This window comes from Mirounga leonina, unplaced genomic scaffold, assembly GCF_011800145.1.
Source record: "Mirounga leonina isolate KUSES-001 unplaced genomic scaffold, KU_Mleo_1.0 Mir_82, whole genome shotgun sequence".
Lineage (NCBI taxonomy): Eukaryota > Metazoa > Chordata > Mammalia > Carnivora > Phocidae > Mirounga > Mirounga leonina.
In genome coordinates, this window is record NW_023270825.1 from 29,356,472 (window position 1) to 29,378,578 (window position 22,107).

The 22,107-nt window shown below is 40.8% G+C and overlaps 1 protein-coding gene across 8 annotated transcripts in view; it reads right to left on the reverse strand.

Annotated features, from left to right (window-relative positions):
- The window catches only part of SIPA1L1 (signal induced proliferation associated 1 like 1), a 447,306-nt gene that overhangs the window by 100,645 nt on the left and 324,554 nt on the right, over positions 1–22,107 (reverse strand). For all 8 annotated transcript variants that reach the window (XM_034992842.1, XM_034992846.1, XM_034992844.1 and 5 more), the window contains 2 exons: positions 15,863–15,993; positions 10,475–10,663 (listed from right to left, as the gene is read on the reverse strand). In XM_034992842.1, the coding sequence (XP_034848733.1) occupies positions 10,475–10,663; positions 15,863–15,993 (320 nt within the window). The remainder of the gene's footprint in view (positions 1–10,474; positions 10,664–15,862; positions 15,994–22,107) is intronic.

Genomic DNA, 22,107 nt, shown 5'->3' on the forward strand with positions numbered 1-22,107 from the left:
AATCTTGGCTAGAAGCAGAAATCTACCTTAAAAATTTTTTCTTTTTTAAAGATTTTATTTATTTATTTGAGAGAGAGAGAAAGCATGAGGTGGGGAGGGTCAGAGGGAGAAGCAGACTCCCCGCTGAGCAGGGAGCCCGACGCAGGGCTCGATCCCAGGACCCTGGGATCATGACCCGAGCCGAAGACAGTCGCTCAACCAACTGAGCCACCCAGGCGCCCTCTACCTTAAATTTTTAAATCAACTTTATTGGTATATAATTTCTGAACAGTAAACTGCATCCATTTGATTAAATGAGTTCTAATACATCTGTACCATCATCAAAATACAAAAAATTTCCATCATTTCCGAGTTTCTGATTCCTCTTTGTAGCCCATCCCTGAATCAACTAACTCAGATGATCACTGTCTCCCCACCCCCCAACTATAAATTACTTTTGCTTACATTTTTAAAGAATATTTTTGTTGGGTAAAATCCACTGTGAAAGTTACTCTTTTGGCACTTAGAAACCTGTGCTGGCTTCTACCTTTTCTTTAGGCTTCAGAGCCCAACAAATGATTGATTTTAACAGCTAATTGGCCTATTCATCTTTGGAGGTCCTTTTCCCCCTCTGTTTATGGTCTTTCTCTTTTTCTTCTATTTTCAGAAATTTTTATCCTGATGGACCTATGCCTGATTTTCTTTATATTTATTGTGCTTAGGGCAGGCAGAGCTCCATAAATCCATCTTAATTCATTATCTTTCAACAGTTTTGGAAATCTTTCTACCAATATATCTTAAAATACTGATTCTATCCCCCAAATAATGCTTTGTTTCCTCCGGGGAATTCCATTACATAGATGTATTTCATTCTGGGTCAATGCCTTTTAGATACTTTTCTGTATTTCTTGTATTTTTTTGTTTCCATTCTTCAGTTACAACTTTTCTTATAACTGCACCCCTATGTTTACTGCAGCATTATTTACATCATCAAACTATGGAAGCCTCCCAAGTGTCCATTGACTGATGAATGGATAAAGAAGGTGTGGATGTACACACTGGAATATTACTCAGCCATCAAAAAGAATGAAATCTTGCCATTTGCAACAACATGAATGTATCCAGAGAATATTATGCTAAGTGAAAAAGGTCACAGAAAGACAAATACCATATGATCTCATTCATATGTGGAATTTAAGAAACAAAACAAACAAGCGAAGAAAAAAAAGGGGATGGAGAGACAAACCAAGAAACATACTCTTAACTATAGAGAACAAACTGATAGCTACCAAAGGGGAAGTGGGTGGGGGGAGTAGGATATGGAGATTAAATAGTACATTTATCATGATAAAAAAAAAAAAAAAAGAAAAACAATTTTCTGGTAATTTATCCTCAATTCAACAATTTTCTCTTTTGCTCTAATATGTTCTTAAACATATCTATTGAAATTTTAACTTTTGGCTATTTTATCCCATTCTAGAATTTCAATTGGATTGTCTTACAGAGGCAGTGTTCCCTGAACTCCATTTTTTATTTCTGCAGCCCTCATGAAATCAAGGCTGGTCTGTCCCTAACTTTTATTTGCAGCTTTATGTGGACTTAAGCCCCAAGCCTCTCATAAAACAGCAAATGTCTAAGGAAAAAAAGCACTGCATGATGCTAATTTTGATGAATACCATTTTCTCAGTTATTTCTTGTCTGGATCAAGTTTTTGGTGTTATGTTTCAGAACTCTTTACCAGGTTCCCAGGTCCCAAAGATTTTTTTCTATGTTACTATCAAAACTTTTATAGTTTTATATTTCAGTCAATGATCCATTTGAATAAATTTCTGTACAATGTGTGATGTTTAGGTCAAGATCATTATTTTGTCTATGGATGTTTAATTGTCCCAGCACCTTTGAAAAACCTATCCTTCCTACATTGAACTGTTCTTACACCTTTGTCAAAAATCACTTGGATACTGGGGCACCTGGGTGGCTCAGTCAGTTAAGCGTCTGCCTTTGGCTCAGGTCATGATCCCAGGGTCCTGGCACTGAGCCCCGCATCGGGCTCCCTGCTCAGTGGGAAGCCTGCTTTTCCCTCTCCCTCTCCCAATTAAATAAATAAAATCTTTAAAAAAAAAATCACTGGGATATATGTGGGGATGGGTGCTATTTCTAGTTTCTCTCTCCTGTTCCATTGATCCATTAGTCTGTTCTCCCAATAATAAAACATAGTTTTGATTACTACTGTCACATAATAAGTCTTAAAATCAGGAAGAATGATTTCCCTCATGTCATTCTTCTTTTTCAAAACTATTTTAGCTATTCTAGTTCCTTTGCCTTTCCATAGAAATTTCAGAATAATCTTGTCTATAATTACAAAATATCTTACTGGGATTTTGATATTGTGTTGACTGTGTATCAATTAGAGAATTGACATCATTCAGATATTGAGTCTTTCAATCCACAAACATGGTATGTCTCTCCATTTATTTAGGTCTTCTTTTATTTTTTTTTTCATCAGTGTTTTACAGTTTTTAGTGCACAAGTCCTATACATGTTTTGTTAGATATATACCCAAGCATTCATTTTTTATTATGGGACTGTAACGGTATTGTAATTTTAGGTTCCACACATTCATTAAAAGAAATCAAATTGAGAACTACACCAAAGTAAAAAGCTTTTGTCCAATGAAGGAAACCATCAACAAAAGGAAAAGGCAACCTAGTGAATAGAAGATATTTGCAAATAATATATCTGATAAGGGGTTAATATCCAAAATATATTAAAAAATGTATAGAACTCAATACCAAAGAAAAAGTAATCCCAAACAAGTAATCCAATTAAAATGGGCAGAGAACCCAAATAGACATTTTTCCAAAGAAGACATATAGGTGGCCAAGAGACACATGAAAAGATGCTCAACATGATTAATCATCAGGGAAATGCAAATCAAAGCCACAATGAAATATTACCTCAGAATGGCTAAACTCAAAACCACAAGAAGTAACACATGTTGATGAGGATGTGGAGAAAAGGGAACCCTTGTGCACTACTGATGGGAATGCAAATTGGGGCAGCCCCTGTGGAAAACAGAATGGAGGTTCCTCAAAAAAATTTAAAATGGAAATACCATATGATCCAGTAATTCCACTACTGAGCATTTTACCCAAAGAAAATGAAAACACTAATTCAAAAAGATAAATGAACCCCTATGATTATTACAGCATTATTTCCAATAGCCAAGATATGGAAGCAACCTAAGTGTCCTTTAATAGATGAATGGATAAAGAAGAGGTGGTACATATATACAACAGGATATTACTCAGGCATAAAAAGGAATGACGTCTTGTCATTTTCAACTACATGGATGGACCTAGAGGGTATCGTGCAAGGTGAAATAAATCAGAGAAAGACAAATACCATATGATTTTTTTATATGTGGAATCTAAAACAAACCAATAAACAAAGCAGAAACAGACGCAAAAATACAGAGAACAAACTGGTGGTTGTCAGGGGTGGGGGTGGGAAAGACAAAATGGGTGAAGGGGAGTAGGAGATACCGGCTTCTAGTTACGAAGTGAGTAAGTCATGGGGATGAGCACAGCATAGGGAGTATAATTAATGGTACTGTAACAGCACTGTAGGGACAGATGGTAGCTACACTTGTGGTGAGCACGGCATAATGTATAGACTCGAATCACTGAGCTGTACACCTGAAACTAACGTAACATTGTGTGTCAGCTATACTTCAATGAAAAGAAACAACAAAGATATCAAATTAATCACTGTGAGTTGATGCTGAATCCTACAACTTTGCTGAACACACCGCTGTAGTTCTAGGAAGTTTTTGTAGATCCCTTGGGGTTTTGTACATGGACTATCATGTCACCTGAAACAGAGACAGTTTTATTTTTTCCTTTCCTTTATCTAACATCTTTTATTTCCTTTTCTTGCCTTATTGTGCTGATTAGAACTTCCAGTATCACGCTGAATAGCAATGGTGACTGTAACTCCTTGCTTTTTTTTTTTAATCTCCTTGCTTCTTAACCCTAAATCTTTCATCAGTAAGTAGGATATAAGGTATAGATGTTTTGTAGATGTTTTTCATTAAGTTGAGCAAGTTCCTCCCTACTTCCGTTTTTATCATGAATGACCACTGGGTTGTTCCTCAAATCCCACAATCCTTAGCCAATCTGCCTCCTTCTCTCCACCTTGCAAATTTTATGCTGGCTTTATTATATACAGTGTACAAGGTTTTTAGCTGTACTTAGGAAGAATTGGCTAAAAATAGATCTACCCCGTATTTCTAGAAGCAAAAGTACAAACTTACTTTTAAAAACTATTTTGTCCAGTGTTCCTGGTTATTCTCATTGGGTGGGCTGGTCTGCAGCAAACTATCCTGTCATTACTGGACATGAAGACCTTGTTCATTTTTTAAAATCCTCATGATTCACACTGATAGCATTTACTCTGGCTTGTTCTTCATAAACATGACAACTTTCTTAACCACTTCTTAAAGACTCATCACTATACTGTCCCCTAAAAAGAATGTCAAAGAGACTGGAAAAATTCAGTGTAGTGGGCAAAAAAATGCTAATTAGAAAAGTTGTCCTCATTGGAAATTACTAACAAAAATAAAATCACTTTTTAAAAATGACATGGATACTGGGTAGGAACGTTATTTTTAAAATCTGAGATGCTGTCAAATTATTTTTATTTGTGCACATATTCTAAGCTATTTTTATTTTAGCATAACATAAAAAATTCTATACAAACATACAATAATCTCTGATGTTGTGAAAAATTTCTCACAAAAATAAAAAGCTTCATATTGGGTATTAAATTGATAATAAATGTACCTGGTTTTGACTTGACATTAAGACAGATTTCTATTACATAGAAAAAGGCTCTTCATTGCAGCATTGTTTGTAATAGGAAAAGATGGGAATCAATCCAAATGTCCATCAATAGGGAAACTGATAAATTATAGTACAGCAACACAACAGAATATTATGCAGCCATAAAAACAGGAAAGCTTTCTATATTGACATAGAAAGATCTCCAAAATACATTACTCAGTGAAAAGAGAAAATGTCCACAGCATGCTATATTCTGTATAAGGAAGAAATAAGACTCTATATGCATATGATGACATCTATATAAAGAAAAACAATATATAAGAAACTAGTAAAAGTGGTTATGTAGGAAGAGAGAGGGGAGGAGATAGAACAGAGTAGGAATGGGATCCCTCGAAGTAAACATAATTAATTTTGATTTCTGCACCATTTGAAGATCGTAGCTAGTTAAGTCCCATAGGAAAGAAACTAGATTTTTGTTCTAAAGCTGAATTGAAAACACAATCTACAATTTAAAGTCAAGACTGAAATATCTGCACTCCATTATTCTTTTTGGACTGTGAACCAAAGCATCCTCACTGCATGTCTTTGCCATGCTCAAATCCACCACTGCAAACTGCAGTCCCACCACAGCCAAACGTCTTCCAGACTTCACCGCTATCAGCTGTCTTACCACTAGAAAGGGCTCCAACCTGTCATCCAGCCCAGGCTCAGCCAGGCAAAAGAGCACGGATGAGCCAGGGCACAGTAATCATTACTTGTGAAGAGACAAGATAAAGCTACCAATGTCACTGCCTTCTTTCCTCACCTGAGGACTGTCACATGTATTTTCCTCCTAATAACATACATACAGATCCACGAGCTGTCTAGAACCAATGTGGTGGTCATCTGAACTTTAATTGGGCATTAGCTGTTATCAATATCAAAGGAAGAATAGAATTTCAGGAATGGTACTTGTTCTGCCAAAGCTTCATTCGTATAAAATGGGTTTTGGGAAAAATGTTTTCCTTATGGTTCATTCTTTAAATCTAGCTGCCTGAATCAAAGAAGAAAGTGGCTGGTCAAACTCATTTATCCTCAGTAAAATAAGGCAACATGGCAATGAACAGGCTAAGTCAGCAGAGAATTTCATCCACATCCTTAATAAAAAAACCAGTGCTATTCATTATCAAATAACATTGCTTCTTTCCTTAACATTTATTCTTGAAATAAATATTGCAGACCTAATTAGATATGATCGTTTTCCCCTTTAACTTCAATAACTTGAAGGGTTAAGTTTTTAAGGAATAGAAAGCCCAATAAATATTTTCATTTCTTCGCATTTTTAATAATTATCTAGAAGAACAGTGGAGATACTCATGTAGGTAAAACCACGACCGTGTACATGAAACTTGACATTTCCTAATGAAAACAGGACTACCAATTTTCCCGACTGCAAACTGGCAACTGTACTTTAATATGTTCTACTTAATACTGGGCACCCAAGCCAGCAGCAGTAATGCTGGAGCCGTCTTTCCAGTTTCTTCTCCCGCTCATGTGAGGGAGAGGGGGATGGGGTGTTCAGTGCCTCATGTAAGAGTGCAGGCTCTGGAATCTGAATGCTTGGATTCAAGGCCCACCTCCACCAGACCCTAATTGTGAATGGTGGGGTCTTTCGGCCTCTTTGTGCCTCAGTGTTCTTGTCCATAAAGCAAGAACAATGACAGCACTGACATCAAAGGATTCTGAGGACTAATTAAAATAATTCATGTAAATTGCTTCACAGGGTGCCTGGCTTGGTCACTGCTCAATAAAAAACACCTACGTTTGTTACTCTCTTACATGTGTCTCACACGCCTGCCATAACCACACTCTGCCTTCATCCCTCTGTGCTTGGCTCTTCCTGTTCTGAGTCTCGACCACCGCCCTGCTGGGTCTCGGGCCCGAGGATATCCTCCTCCCTTCCATGGCCCATCTTGGGAATGGGCCTAACCAGTCATGACTTGGCCCTGTTGCCTGCACCTCCATCGCTCTTTGTTTGCAATTCTCTCATTATATTCATTATATTAAACCTGACTTTCATTATAGTAATTTATGACCTTGTCTCCTTCATGGGCAAGGACTGTGTCTTACTAGCCTATTTATTCTCCATAGTATTTAACAATCCACAAAGAGTGGTTCTCAATAAGCACTTACTAGATTTGAAACAGTTGTGCTTACTTATGACCGTGAACATAACGTATCACACAGCCTGTACGAGCAGCTCTCTTGGGAGGCTCACAAAGGTTAAATGAGATAGTGCATGCAACGGGCTTCTAACAAGCTATTATTTTATCGTTATCAACCACAGCTAACAGTTCTTCGGTACGCACCATGTGGCCGGCATGGCGGCTTTTCATTCCCCTTGCACAGAGTAGATGAGATAAAGGTGTTTTTTAAATGACTGATGAAGAAAATGGCTTTGGCATGGCAAATTTAAAAGTAACTATTATTAAATTTATATTATTAAAAAGTTGGGTTGAATAGATCATGAAATTCCTGGTACTTTACAGCATAGTTTTGCGTATCTAAATAATTCAAGACATGCAGAAGTATAAAAACTTGCAAATCGTAAAAACAAAGGGCAGTATTCTGCAAATGCGTGTACCCAGTGTTCAGGACTAGTAAGGGAAAACAACACTGAGAACCTCTTGAAGTCTCAATCTTCTCAACCGTAAAACAGGCCAATGATCAGAAGCCCTGTGCAGGGCACTCTAAGGAGTAAATCAGGACATGTGGTAAAATGCTTACAGCAATGCAATAAGTAAACATACATGCTGATCTAATTTGTTTTTATCATAAATGATGCTCTCAATTATTGAATAAGTGAAGATCTAGGACCAAGATGGATAAACTAAATCCAGAGTTGATCCCAAGTTTCTGAATCACAGTCTGTTCTAAATTCTTGAACTTAGAATTGAGTTCTAAGTTCAAGTGTGAAATCACTGGTAGGGTATTGCCCTATATAGGAGGATGGAAATGGACATCAATGAATAGTGAGAGGCCCAGAAAGGCAGCAGGAAGGAAAATGTGAAAGCTTGGATAAGCCACATATACAACATGGATTAGCATATATTCGTTTTCTAAAACTTCAGGAATTAAAATGCCTACGTTCAGTTCCTGCAAACATATCAGTCTAATCAAATGAAAAACACATTTTTATGAAATGCTTTTATATATTAGATATAATTTTAATTTGTTCTTCTATTCATTTCAGCTTTTAAAAGTGGTAAAATGAAAAAATAAAGCACCAGAGATCTGAAAGGCAAAATGTCACAATGAAGCAAGCAAATAGTGTTTTCTTTTCCCCCCCAAGCATAATCATATAAGCTGTTTAAAGGAAAAAAGATACTAAAGGAATTGTTTAAATAAAACTTAAGGAGAGATCTAGAAGTCCTTTTCAGTGAGTCTAGTTTCCCGATATCATTCTATGAATCTTTTTAAATATAAGAATGTACAAAGCATGAAATTATGGATGGAAACAGAAAATGCTTTGCAATGATTCAAATGCGTAACCTACTGCACTTATATGCATTTCTTTTTAAAAATCTGTATGAAAGGCATGAAAATAATCATTTTCTCAAAATGATTCCAAGGCATTAATGAGATTTCCTACCAAAAAAATGACTCCCCAGACTAAACACTCAAGTATGCATGTCATCTGCTTTTTATCAGCACAATCCTGGCTTTGAATGCTATGGAGATATAAATGAAAAGACAGAGGCCAAGGGAGCAGGGGGGGTGGTGCCCCTTAGTCCAGATTTAGAGCTGCATATAGAAAATAGCAGGCTTTAAACTTTTAGGTTCTACTGCCTAGTAAAATTTCCAAAATAAAACCGGGGAGACTACCCTAGGTTGCCAAATTTTAATTTCTCAGAGGAAAGGCATTAAAGAAAATAACTAACACATATTATCATCAATAATTTATGAAGGAAAGGATATTTTAATACCCCCTAAGAATAAGAGGCCCATAGTTTTAGAATGGGCAGTTCTGTGAATTAAATAAATTTAGCTTTAAGTTAAACTCACTATATAGTGTTCTTATCTTTTCTACATTGATGGGACCAGAAAGTGTTCATCACTAAGAGAGGGCATAAAATGGGCCAGAGACCATACAAGATGTCTTTAATTAGGGCACCCAGTTTTTAGCGAATATGGGTACAACAAAGGGAAAAATGGCAAAAAATACCTCCCTTCTATAAAAAAACTTGTTCCAATGTAGGATTTAGAATGTTCAATTTGTGATTACATTATCAGTGTCTAAATATAATTCTCCTTGAAAAGCACAGTAACTGAAAAGGCTGAATCCATAAAGTTGAACCTAATCCTCATTTTTCTATTCCTCCTCTGTTAGATTGAATGTTCAGAACATTTACTGGAAAACAGCCCCCAAACAGTTAAGCATCAGCGGTCTTCTGAAGCATTCCAAGTGTGCCCAATTTGCATGTTATAAACATGGACAAGCAGAGCCTCCTTGAAATCTATGTACAGAACAGACATCAGCTGAGCTCTCTGACAAGTAAAATGAATGGACAGAGAGAGCAATGATTAGAGAAGTTGTGTCCAGCCATTGGTTCCTAATATATCCCTACTGGCTGAATGAAAAGAATATACCTTAAAATGGATTTTTTAGAAACTCCTATTCATTTTAATAATGTCTGAATTTTTGGTTAATTAAGGAGATGCCATCGAAATTTGTTCATAAAATGGCATTCAGTAAGTGGAACAATTTTATGTTTGGAGGAATTTTTTTTAATGCAATAGTAAAGCTATTATTAGTCATACTGACAGGATGTAATATGGCTGAAATGTTCAAAGATGTTCAAAGAGAGAGTCAGAGTATATAAATACAGCATCTAACACAACTAGCCCAGATGCTCAAATTATTCCAAGCAGAATGTGGGCATATCCCCGTTTAGTGGATTTTCCAGAGTATAACTTTTCATCCTCTACCCTTATGCTGTTTCTGTATGGATTATCCTATTAACCATCTGCATCTTGACCAAAGGGCCACACATTAAGGTATAGGAAGTATGGAAGTGAGAAAATCTTGAGCATTTTCCTTTTGTGACTAATTAGGACACAAATTTTTAAAATTTTGTATTTAGAAATCTTGGCTAGAATACATCTTTGGTGGTATAAATAGACTTTTCAAAACTGAAGCGTTTTAAGAACAGCGTGGGATAGTGGCTAATTAACTGTGTGAACCTGGGCTTACTACTCAATCTCCCTGTGCCTCAGGGTCCTCACCTCTAAAATGGGGATAATAATGGTGCCATCCTCATAGGGTTGGGAGAGTAAAAGGGGTAACATATTTAAGGCACTTAAAACAGAGCCTCTTATTGCTACTACTTATTCCTAGAGTATCTGAAAAATTCACTGCATTTATGGAAGATTTTATACTGAAAGAGCTGAACACAGTTTAAGAACCGTATCTACCAATTCAGACATAGAAAATTTCATCAGATGAGAAACGTTCAGAGAGTTAAGAAGAAAATGAGTAAGTGCAAAAAGACCACACTGAGACAAATGGTATCAGTTTTCCCTGTCCAAAAAGAAGTATCAAGGTCTGTATTCTGGAAACCTAGCAGTTAATCTGAGCAGCAAGAATATCTTCCACCAGAAGCCAAACTCACCCCTTGTTCATCCAGTTTCATGAGTTGCTCTGTGACCTTTGGAGTGTTGAAGGCCAACCTCAAGCACTGGACGTTGAGCTCAGGAATCACATGCTCCAGCACTTCCTTCAGGGGCAATCCTCTGGCAGTGGAGTGCTTTGCCGTTGAGGGAATGGCATCCTCCAGGACTGAGCCTCTCAGTGTCATGAGCTGAAAGACAGACATGTGCTCGGCTGAGGGCTCTCTCGGTGTGGGAGAGGCGTAAATACATCAAACGCATTGACGGCCTAGGTTAAGGTGCTGCTGAGGAGCAGGGAACGACTTCTGAAGGGGAAGCCGGTGAGGGAGAAAGAATGGAGTGATAGAAGAACTCTGTAACGAAAAGAGGCCAACGCTTCCAAGACCCAGGCAAGTCCAAAGGAACTCATCATCAAGCCTTCCAGGGACACCGACTTAAAAATCAAATAAGGCCATTTCCTTAAAGAGCTCAATAAGATCAGGGTCTATATGGCTGTAACATGCCACTAACCAAATTAAGAAGGAGATATCCCAGAGAAATATCTGAAGGATTTAGACGTTATACCTTTTTATTTTACATTATTTTATTACAGTTATTTTACATCACATTATTTTATTACAAAATTTTATTACATTATTGTTACAAAAGGTAAGGGGAAGGATCAAGTTTTAAATTTCATAACATACTGCTGACAAGCATAAACTCCTTATATCCCCACATGCAATGACGATAAGACCATGACTGTACTTAGTACAGCAGCAGAGTCAACAGCACTGGAAGTCACTTTGGATTTCCGCTTCTTAAAACGCTCTCCATTATTATGAAATACAAACATAACCAAAAAAATTTCTCTACGTCATGATGATTTGTTGGAGTAAATATGAATATGAAATATGAGCAGTCTTAATTCCTAAAACGTGTCATGCGGCAAAGCTGTAATAAATACAATGTAAACACTGACGATGACCTAAGAAGAAACCCCGGCACCGAACACCCTCCCACGAAGCCGGCAGGTCACGAGGCGCCGAACTGCAGCAGGTGCGGCGAGAGCGGACAGAGGACGGCGCGCGGGCGGACGGCCAGGTGTGCGGTGCAGGCGGGGGAGGGGGAGGAACCACAGCCGCAATTCGGACGGCTGTACTTGCTAAGAGTGGCACAGGTTCGGGCCCTAAGAGGGTCCAAGAGCAGGGGCTGGGGCGCTGCGGCTCAGTGCATTAGAAAAGGCCCTCATGGAAGCGTGGCACTAAAAAGGGGCCATGAAGGCGGGGCGGGGGGGGCGAGAATTCTGTAAAAGCTCTGGTCAGAGAGCGAAGGTACGAAGGTCCGGAGATGAGGAAGAACCAGATGTGGGGCGGCAAGAGCCACCGCTATGGCGAAGCCGGATCTGAGGGCGGCTAGGGGAGCCGGCAGGTGGGGGGTGGGGGGTGGAGGGTGGGGGAGCCCGCAGGTGGGGGGCGGGGGAGCCTGCAGCGGGGGGCCTGGGGAGCCGGCAGGTGGGGGCTGGGGGGGCACGCAGGAGTGCGTACCTGAGAGGTGTGCACCCCGTCAGGCTCCAGCAGGCAGCCTCAGACCTCGTTGGAACACGGAAGAAGATGCGTTAAGGTGAACGGCAGGAGGAAGAAGCCGTAGGCAGACAATACAGTTGGAAGGAAGCTGTAAGAGTCTCGGAAATCAGGCAAAGGGGGCATGATAAACGGTTAGCAGGGAAATGGAAACCAAAGGAACAATCACCAGGGAAGTCAAATCTCTAGTTTGCCAACTGATGGGGAAGAGAGAGGAGGGTAGGAAAAGCAAAATCTACCAGCGTCTTGCTCTCAATACAAGAACAAGGTACTATTCATTTAATTAATATCTTTCATTTATAAATAATTTGTTTTCAAATAACACTTGTGTAAAAAACATCATTTTTCCTATGATTTAATACCGAATTTGACCGAAATGGTTTCTGGGCCCTTCTTTTGTGTTTTAAATCATGGGAAACTGCTGGACAAGCACGTTACTGTGCTCCGCCTTCCGTGAGATAACCTGAGCCCGGAGACAGGAAGCTATAGAGGCTGGAAGTCCGTTCCGACGAGAATCCAAGACCGGGAATGCTAAACCTGTACCACAGAAAGACAGCAGCTCACCTCAAGGAAGCCAAAGCAGAGGAGAAAAAGAAGGACTCATTTTTCTATCTGGATCACTAGCATTGCTGATATTGATTGTTAATGATCCAGAAACAAGACAAGAATCCTTATAAGTCCCTGTGCACCTTTGCTTGAAAACACTCACATGCTGTAAGGTTTTGTTCATAAACTGTCAGGCTTACATACATGTTTATGTTTTTCTGTTTATGTTGTGCACTGATGAATCCTACTGAAATGAAAGAGGAAAGAGTGAAGTGCCTGTCGGACACGGATGGACATCCAGAGATGTTTCTCTCGAAGGACTTCTGTTAGTTAATTTTTGTGAAAAGCCTCATTAAGATATTACAGTTAAACCACACTTAAGGGTGACTTTGATTGGAAAGGAGAAAGTTACGCGAAAGCTAGGGACACTTCATTACATACACATTACAGAGGAGAGGAAGGGAGAGCACGACTTGCGATTCTAGGCATTAGACATGTAGTCACGAACCACTCAGACCAACAGTCCCTACCCTCATGGGGCTTAAATTCTAGTGGGGGAGACAGAAAACAAAATAAAAAGTACAGCATGTGAGGCAGTATTAAGTGTTCAAGAAAAAAATAAAGCCTAGCGTTAGACATGAAATGGGATGTGTGGGAATAGAAATTTTAGATCCGTGGCCAAGGAAGGCCTGTGTGATTTATGCATAAAGGTCAGGAGGAAATGAGAGAGCTCCAGGCAGGAGGATGCCAAGGGAGAAATATGGCAGGACAGAGATATAGGGAGTAGCCAAGCCCTGAGGCAGAGGCGTCCTCGAGGTGGCCCTGAGGGGAAGGAAGCCAGAGTGGATGGTCTCCTAAATTAGCAAGGACACTGACAGGTTTTTACCCAGGAGATGGGTAACCATTAAAGGATTTTGCACTGAGGAATGACAGATCTGGATTACATTTCTAAAGGATTCCTGCAGGGCTTAAGGGCAGAGTAGGAAGAAGGGTTCTCGGAGAAAGATGATGGTGGCTTGGCCTAGGCTGAGGTGGTGGGATGAAGGAAGGAGTTGAATTCTGGGCATATTTTGAAGACAGAGTCAGCAAATTTTGCTGACAGACCAGACTGGGGTTTAGGAGGCTAGGAGGAGAGAGGGGCCCGGAGTGACTTTAAGTTTCTGGCCTAAACAACTTCAGTAACAGAATTGTCAGTTAAACATTAATTTGAACATAAACGTTAGTGATGATGGTGTCTTGAACCATGAACAACATGTCACTTGGATGTTCCAGTCAAAGGCTAAGGTAACGGACCCAAGGGACATCAGATGGGCTGGCAGGAAAAGGACCCAACGGTCAGACCAGAGAAGTGTTGGGGGAGGGGGTTGCAGGTTGAACACTGGGCCCAGGTAGCAAGGGATGAAAGGACAGAGGTGGAAAAGGCAGAGCCACCAGCCATGGCGGAGGGATCACGGTCACTCAGGACAGCAGTTAACGCTAGAGACAGGAGAGAGGCTAGGACCAGACAGGAAAGAGCCAAAAAGCAAGCTGGAGGGTATGTAAACCAGTTGATGAGGGAGCAGAAGGCTGGCTGAAGACAAAGCACAAGCTGACAGCCTGCAACCTTCCCCCACTCCTGGGTGGGACAAGTGTGACATTCTTCTAGGAATCTCCCAACTATCTTAATGTTAATGCCTTGCTACATGGGGAAAAACCACCTTAACTTGACAAGGGCAAGGCCTCTGGTATCTCTTAGGTCCTCCTTACCATATGGAAAGTTCTCTTGAAACCTCCCTTCTTCCTTACCTCCCCCAACCCCATAGTATATAATCAGCCACCCCTTACCACCCCGGTGCAGCAACTCTTTCTGCCCACGGGTCCTGCTTTAATAAACCACCATTTTACACCAAAGACTTCTCAAGGATTCTTTCTTGGTTGTGGGCTCCGGACTCCACCCCACTGAACCTCACCTATATTCCAAAACCCCATCACAGTGACAGGAGCGGGGGAGGAAATCCCTCACTTAGAAAACTCTGACCTCTGGCACGAATGATGGTAGGAATTGGCGTGGCCCAGGGGGGGGGGGGTGAGGGGGAACAGGTGACAACAGGAGGACAAAACCCCAGAAGTAACAGGCTGACAGAAATCCAGGAAGCCAGAAAGAGGCAACCACCTGCATCCAATTTCAAAAACAGTTGTGTTCTCTGTGCTTTTTATGTTCAACAAAAGCATTCACCCTGCTTAATGATTAGCTCTGGTGTGGACAGAAAGCATAGTAGAGCATGTGAGCTCTTAATTCTCTCTGGCCACTACATACAACCCATTAGATACTGAAGTCATGCCTTTAAAAATCCTATTTTTAATTTCCCTGGAGTTCAAGCTGAGGAACAATTACAAAGTGAAGCCAAACCCTGAAACCTGCCTTGTATCCAAGGAGGGAAATGGAGTAAATGTCCTATTGAAACTGGTTTCAAAACCATTATTTTCTAGATACCTCAGGGGGGTATTAAGCATTCATGTGCAACAACAATCCTGAAGTGAATTTGGCACAGAGAGGCAATAATAAATTCGTAACTGGCGCAACTGTACACATGTTCAGAAAGAAAACAAAGGAGAAACCTCATTGTCCCAAACTTGTTCATGAGTTTATACCACCACCACCACCAACAAAAACTGCTTTGTTGGCTATTTTATTTTTCCTTTTCTTTTCTGACCTGAATTTCATTTTAAAATAAAAACTCATATATTACATGTGCTTCGAGTCCTAAAGAGCCCTGAGAGCCGGCCTCACGCGCAGTGAGGTAGCCTCGAGTTCGCCGGGTCACTCTGGTGACAGCGGGGGGAGCAGGCCCGGGGGAAAGCCAAGTGGAAGTGGAGAAGAAAATTCTCTTTCCCTCTTCTTGGATCAAGAACTGTCCTAAGCAACAGTTTGGAAGAGCGAGTTAACTCTTGGGTGACCCTCTCTCTTCTGTAAGTCCGCTGGCTAAGTGCTCCCGGCCGGCCGAGCAGTAGATGCAATATCCACTTTGGAATCCTGAGGACCCAGTTTCCTAGAGCCACACTTAACTGATGCATCTTTCTCCGAATCAAAACTCCCATTCATTTATTGCATCTACCCAGGGGTCAATAGAAAGGAAGGATCCAAATCTAATCATGATGTCCACCCCCATCACCACCAGAATGAATGAAAGGGGCCTTTGTTTATGCTAAGACATTTGTAGCTATGTGCTATTACACTGAATTGTTTTGCTACTACGACTCCCCACTCCAATCAAGCCTCAATCTTTCTGGTTTGCAACTTACCTCACTGGTTCTAAAAATTATTCGGTAGTTGTATGGAGATCCATTTTCCTTCGTTTCTTCTGGTTTTTCCCTTCGAATGCTCACAGCCACCGGACCAAGATTCTCGTCGGCCCCAAAATAGTTCCAGTGTTCTTAGGTGTAAAAAAAAAAAAAAAAAAAAAAAAAAAAAAAAAAATTAGACAAAGCAAAATTAGAACACTTACACAACACTTTAAAAATGTTATATTCTGGGTGATATTCAGATCACTCAGAAGTTCTGTCAATAAAATGTAAACACATTTAGCAAATATTCCTCAATGAGTTATAAAACAGAGACTTAGCTACACAAGTTTGGTCTCCGAGGAGGTAACACTGAACAGAGGTGGTCTGTTGCATGTTTTTTTTTTTTTAACTACTCTGCAACTTACTACTTTACTAATTTTTTTTTTTTTTTTTTAAAGATTTGTGTTCTGTCCCTACATTCTACTATTTAGGTAGGCTATACTGTGTGGGCTTCCTTGCCTAAGGGAAGGTTTGTGCCAATGATTCTTAGCTTTTGTTAAAAAGCAAAAAAACCAGAAAACAACCCTACACCTGTTGAGAATAGAGTTTGAGGATTGAGGGCTTTCCCCCAGATTAAAAAAGACTTCCCAGGGGGCACCTGGGTGGTTCAGTCGGTTAAGTATCAGGTCATGATCTCCGGGTCCTGAGTTCAATCAAGCCCTGCATCCCCAGTCTCCCTGCTCAGCAGGGAGTCTGCTTCTCCCTCTCCCTCTCCCTCTGCCCTGCCCCCAACTTGTGCTCTGTCTCTCTCTCAAATAAAAAGGAAAAAAAGAAAAAAAGAAAAAGAAAAGAAAAGACTTCCCAGAACTGGAGAGAGGAGAAAGGCCTGTGAGTCACTGAGCCACACTCTCTATCAGCTAGAGTAGGGTCTACGGAGGAAAGAGCTTCTAAGAGCCCTTAGGAGACAGAAGCTGAGTGAGGCCCGGAACTCTGGGCCTCACCAATAGTTCCCAGGCAATAAGCACTAGAGGCATCCTGCAGAGCCAAGAACCCGAAGGGCATGTTGGGCTGGGATAAAAGGTCTCTCCTAGGTAGGCAGTGTGGCCAGATGACTGACGATTCAGGGCCCTTTCCTCAACATGCTGGCACTGCAAAAGACCCCAAACCTTAGCATAACCTGGGGTTTGGGGGAAAGTCTCCAAATGACTGGTGTTGAATACCTTCCTCTTGACCAGATGGGAAGTCAGGATCAAAATTAAATTAATTTACAGAAGAAAATTTTAAAAATGATATTCACTATACACTAAGCATATACTTCTTTAAAAAATTAAAATTGTTGATACACATAAGAGATGTTCACAGATGAGGCAGTCCATAAAACACAGAAATGTATGAAAAACTAAAGTAGCTAACTTATTTTTCAAACCTCCACAATACTTTACATTGTCCTAGCTCACCTACATGTGACATGGTGGATGGTGGAGTCATGACATGGTAAGTTATCCTCATACAAAATGCATACATTTGAAAATACGGGTCGTTCCCATACAAGATATAAAAGCATTTGAAAATCCATGAGAATAAGAAGAAATAAATAAATAATAAAGATGTCTACTCATGCATTTGCAAATACTGAAGAGTGATTATATAAGGATAGCGTGAGGGCTCTCTAAGAACATTATCACAATCCATGCAAGTTCAAATAAGAAAACGCAATGGGACCACAGGCAATGAACGTCTCCCGGCTGGACACCTGAGAAGCAACCCAACAGGTGTCACAAAGTTCATGTACAAACACTCATGTACACTCTCCAAGCACAGCGCCTGAGAATCCTCACTCTCAGAGGCTGTTTACTACCACTTTGCATATCAGTTTAATAAGCTTGGCTGTCTGGTCTTCAGGCTCCCAGCTCATCTCAGAGGTGTGATCATCGCAGATGCTGACCACGTCCGGAGCGTGGGGCTGACACAGACTCACGTGCAGACAGTGATGTGACAGCAGAACAGACGACCAGGAGGAAAGCAAAGGCAGGAGGCAGAAATCGTACAAAAAAGCGGACGAGAACTTGAAGAAAAACAAGCCCACGGTCTGGGGCCATTTGGCGAAGGCGCACTTGCGTGACTTGCGAGCGCGCCTGACCACGGCCGCGCGGAACGACACAGCGCGCGTGGCGGCGGGCAGTGCAAGCCTCATGCATCACATGCTATTCTTTGCACTTTGTGGACCGGACTGACTCCCAACTCTCCAGAAAGTCCTCCAACACACCCCACACCAGGAAGGGCAGGTGAGACGGCCGTTCTCTGCTGCTGGAGACGTTCGGGGCTGCTACAATTCACGGCCAGTAACCTCAGCCGCCCTCAAGCTGTCCCCGGGCAGCTCTCGCCCCCTTTCCCCGGAGCAGAAACTGCAAAGGTCCTCTGTTCTCCTTCCACCTCCCCCACCTCCCCCACCTCCCCTCCCCTCGGTCTCAGCGAATGACAACACTTTCTACACCACAAGGAAAATAAAGAAGCCACGTCAGAAGCAAGCGTTCTCATTTTCTACCATCATAGGCATCAACTGACCTGGATCCAGACTTTTGCTTCCTTTTCCTTACAATCCCAAACCCAATCTCCCCCTCAATTCTGGCCTCCACTCATTGCACCTTCCCTGGGACTCCAGATGCCTTGATCCCCCCACTTCAACTTCAACGTCTACTTGCTCATTCCCATCATCACTGAATCAGGCTCATGTCTCCATCTTTAAATGTAAAACTTGTCCTCAACTCCTTATCACCCTTCGGGTTCTCTCCTCGGTCTTTGCTTCCAGTAGCAACTTCCTGAAAAGGGCTGCCTAGTTCCTCACCTTAGAATTACTACAATCCGACTCTCATTGCACAGCCACCAATGACAGCTTTGAAGTGAAAACAAATTGATACTTTTGGTCCTTATTGTGCCCCAATTCCCCCTAACATCTGGCACAGATGATCATTTTCTCTAGAAACACGTTTACCTCCTAGCTTCTGAGACACCACCCTTCGCACATTGTCCTTCTGCCACTCTGGCTGTTCTTACTCTGCTGCCCTTCCCTTCCTATCGTGAACATTGCACCCACGCTCAGAACGAACTTCTACTGTCACCTCAAAAAAGTCTAGATGCCCCCTGTAGACGTCTCAACCCCCCCCTCCACCCCGTATCTTCACATCCTCCCAGTGGAACTCTGTCCATGAGCATCTGCACACATGAACTCATTACCATCCTCAGAAACCTGCACAGCTCTCTGCAGTCCCGATTTCAGCAACCACTACCACATGCACCTAGCTGCCCATGCCAGACCCCCTGGGAATTCCAGCTTCTACATAGCTCTCAAATCTACCTACCTTCTTTCCCACCCCACTGCCACTGACTAACCCTCATCATCCTCTATCTGGATGTGTGTAGGTCTTCTAACTGGTTTGCTTTTACCCAAATCACTCACACAGTAGCCAGATGATCCTTCTAAGATGCAGACCTGATCATCACTATTAAGTTTTAAATGCTCTGGTTTCCCAAGGGTCCTTGAATACTTTCCATGCCTTCCCGAAGGCCCTCTCAGCCTGTCGAGAGCCTGTCACTCCAGTTCCAAGTCAGATCGCTCCATCATCCTTCCAAACCCGCTATACTGAATTTTTCTCAGTTGCTCAAACTTCACTATGCCCTTTCTCACCTAAAAGACTACCTACATTCTTCCCACAGCTCTACTTTATTTGACTAAGTCTCTTCACCCTGCAGGTCTCAAATGAAATGCTATCTAGACATCCTCTAAAAAGTGACAACACTGGAGCAAAATCAAAGTGTTTACTCTGTGTGTTAATTCCAATACTTCGTTTTAAAGTAAGAATTCATAAAAAATTATTGAAGTCAAATATTTCAAATACAAAAATTTAGAAATATTAGGACACAAAAAATATAAATTCATAAAAATGTAAATATTAAACACTACCACTTTAGTATAAATTGGCAGATAAAATTAAAATAGTGTTATTCTGAAAAGAAACTAAACCCTACATAAAACTGAAGAATGTTTACAAGACAGAAAAAATCTGGGTGGCTCCGTCGGTTAAAGATCACTTAAAAGTTTTATGTGTGGCAATCATCAAATCCTGACCATATTTTCTTTGCAGTTTTTCACAGCTGCTAAAGAAGTACATTTATGAGTTGGAGAAATGTCCATGAGATAACTATAACTAATTTCTAATACTTTCTTCAGACTCTATCTTCAAACAAACCCATCTCTGGTTTGATAACTCTAGGAAGAACTTTTTAAACTTACAGGTGTATCTGTGCAGAAACCTCCATTTTTTTTTTCCTTGAAAAAGAGCTCTAGCTATTATTTCCAAGAAAGCACGTCCATTTGTTGGTCTACTTCAGTTTCATCAGGGTAGATGGAAATCCTGGTCTGGCTTCTGGTGTTAAATTCACTACTATCATGATCAGACACTGCTTGTTCAAAACGTCTTTCCACTTGAATGAGATTATTCTCATGATAAAAGCCTTGTTTTTTGTGTGTACTGTCCGTTTCCTGCTCCTGAGGATCACAGAGGTCTAAAAACATACCTTCTCTACACGAACATAACTTTATTCAGTTCAAAATCCTAATGCAGTGTGTAACTCTGACAGATGTTCAGAACATCACCTTAAATTCAATTTCTGAGTCCTTACACTTTGATCTCAAGACAAATGACTGATTTTTTTTTTTTTTTTTTTAACCAAAACACCAGCCTTTGGGGGGTCTCCTCTCTGGTCCTTCTGGCCAGTCTTGGCTCTGCCTGTCCTTCAAGCTCAGTGGACTCAGAACCTTCCCCCTAGCAGCCATCTACCTGCACACTGAGTTATCCATCAGCTGCAGAGAGCTCTTCCAACCAGACCCACAAATCAGCTTTGTCTTTTGCAGGAATGGAAGGGGGCAAAGGGGAACAAGAATGGAGGAGTTGCAGAAGATGAGGCTTACAGAAAGGCCAGAAGCCTGTGATGAGAGAAATCAGGATGATGAAGTCTGAGGGAGGAGAGGGAAGGGAAGAGGAATTGGGATATTCAAGCAGGGTGGATAAATTGACTGATGGAGGAGTTGAAATACAGGTATTACGCCACCAAAACTAAAGACATTTTAGCGCCAGCATAACGGAATGCCAAAAACCAATACTGCAAACACTCTATTAGAATGATATAATGCGGGGAAGTGAGGCACTTTGCCAAGCATTCTATCCAATATGCGTGTCCACCATGACAACGTATTTCCTTCTTTTCTACGGATGTGGCAGCTGTGATTTAGAGAGAATAAGTCACCGCCCAGCCATAACCAGCAAGTAACAGTACCAGATTTCAACCACATGATTTTAACTACTGATTTCAAAGCTCATTTTTTAGCCATTTTATATTAACATTATCTTCCCAAAGGTTTCCAAAATTATATTATGAATACAAAAAAGTCTAATAAAATGTGATGCCTAAAGGGATCAACTAGCCAGATCATGCATAGAGAAAGCTTTCTTGAGCTCAAATTGCTTAAAGTGGCCAGAAGGGCAATTTTGGTATTTTGTGCAAAATAACTGGATTTTGGATCGGTTTCATATTCCCAGAAAAGGTTTAGATTAAAGCATCTTAATCAGAAATCTCTGAAAATATCTAAAATCAGATTTTTTTTAAAAAAAGAGCTTGTATCAAAACAAGAGCTTAATTCCTTGATGTGCTGTAAGTCAAGGCTCCACTGTGTTTAAAGGGAGAGATATTCACATTTTACCCATTGATGGTTGATTCCCCGCTGCCCTCATTTTCCATATTTAACACCTAAACAAATGTTTAGCCTGAAGTTCTTAGTTCTGGTTCCTGAGTTTTAACAAAGATGATACAAAGAGTGTCAATGAATAGTTCTGCCATCACTAGAATATTCCACATAGATAACTGTATTTTTGGTTGACACATTCACAGTAATAAATAATTTCACCTTCTGAGAAAGGGGAAGTAGTAAGTAGTTCAAAGCTCCAAGTAATCAGATCAAGTACAGTCACATCTCCTGGTTATGAGCTGCGTACAAGGCAAAAAAAAAAAAAAAAAAAGATAAGCCTGGTATTTTATCTGTAAAGAGGGAAGGGAAAAATACAATCACAGGAGTTACAGGGTTCAACCAGCAATTTTTGGATCGTTTGTGTTGCTCTTCACAGTATTTGCAGACTCTATATTAATACTTCAGTTGTACATTTCTCTAGGGAGACCAGCAGAATCTGCACTGTGCAGAATTATGAACA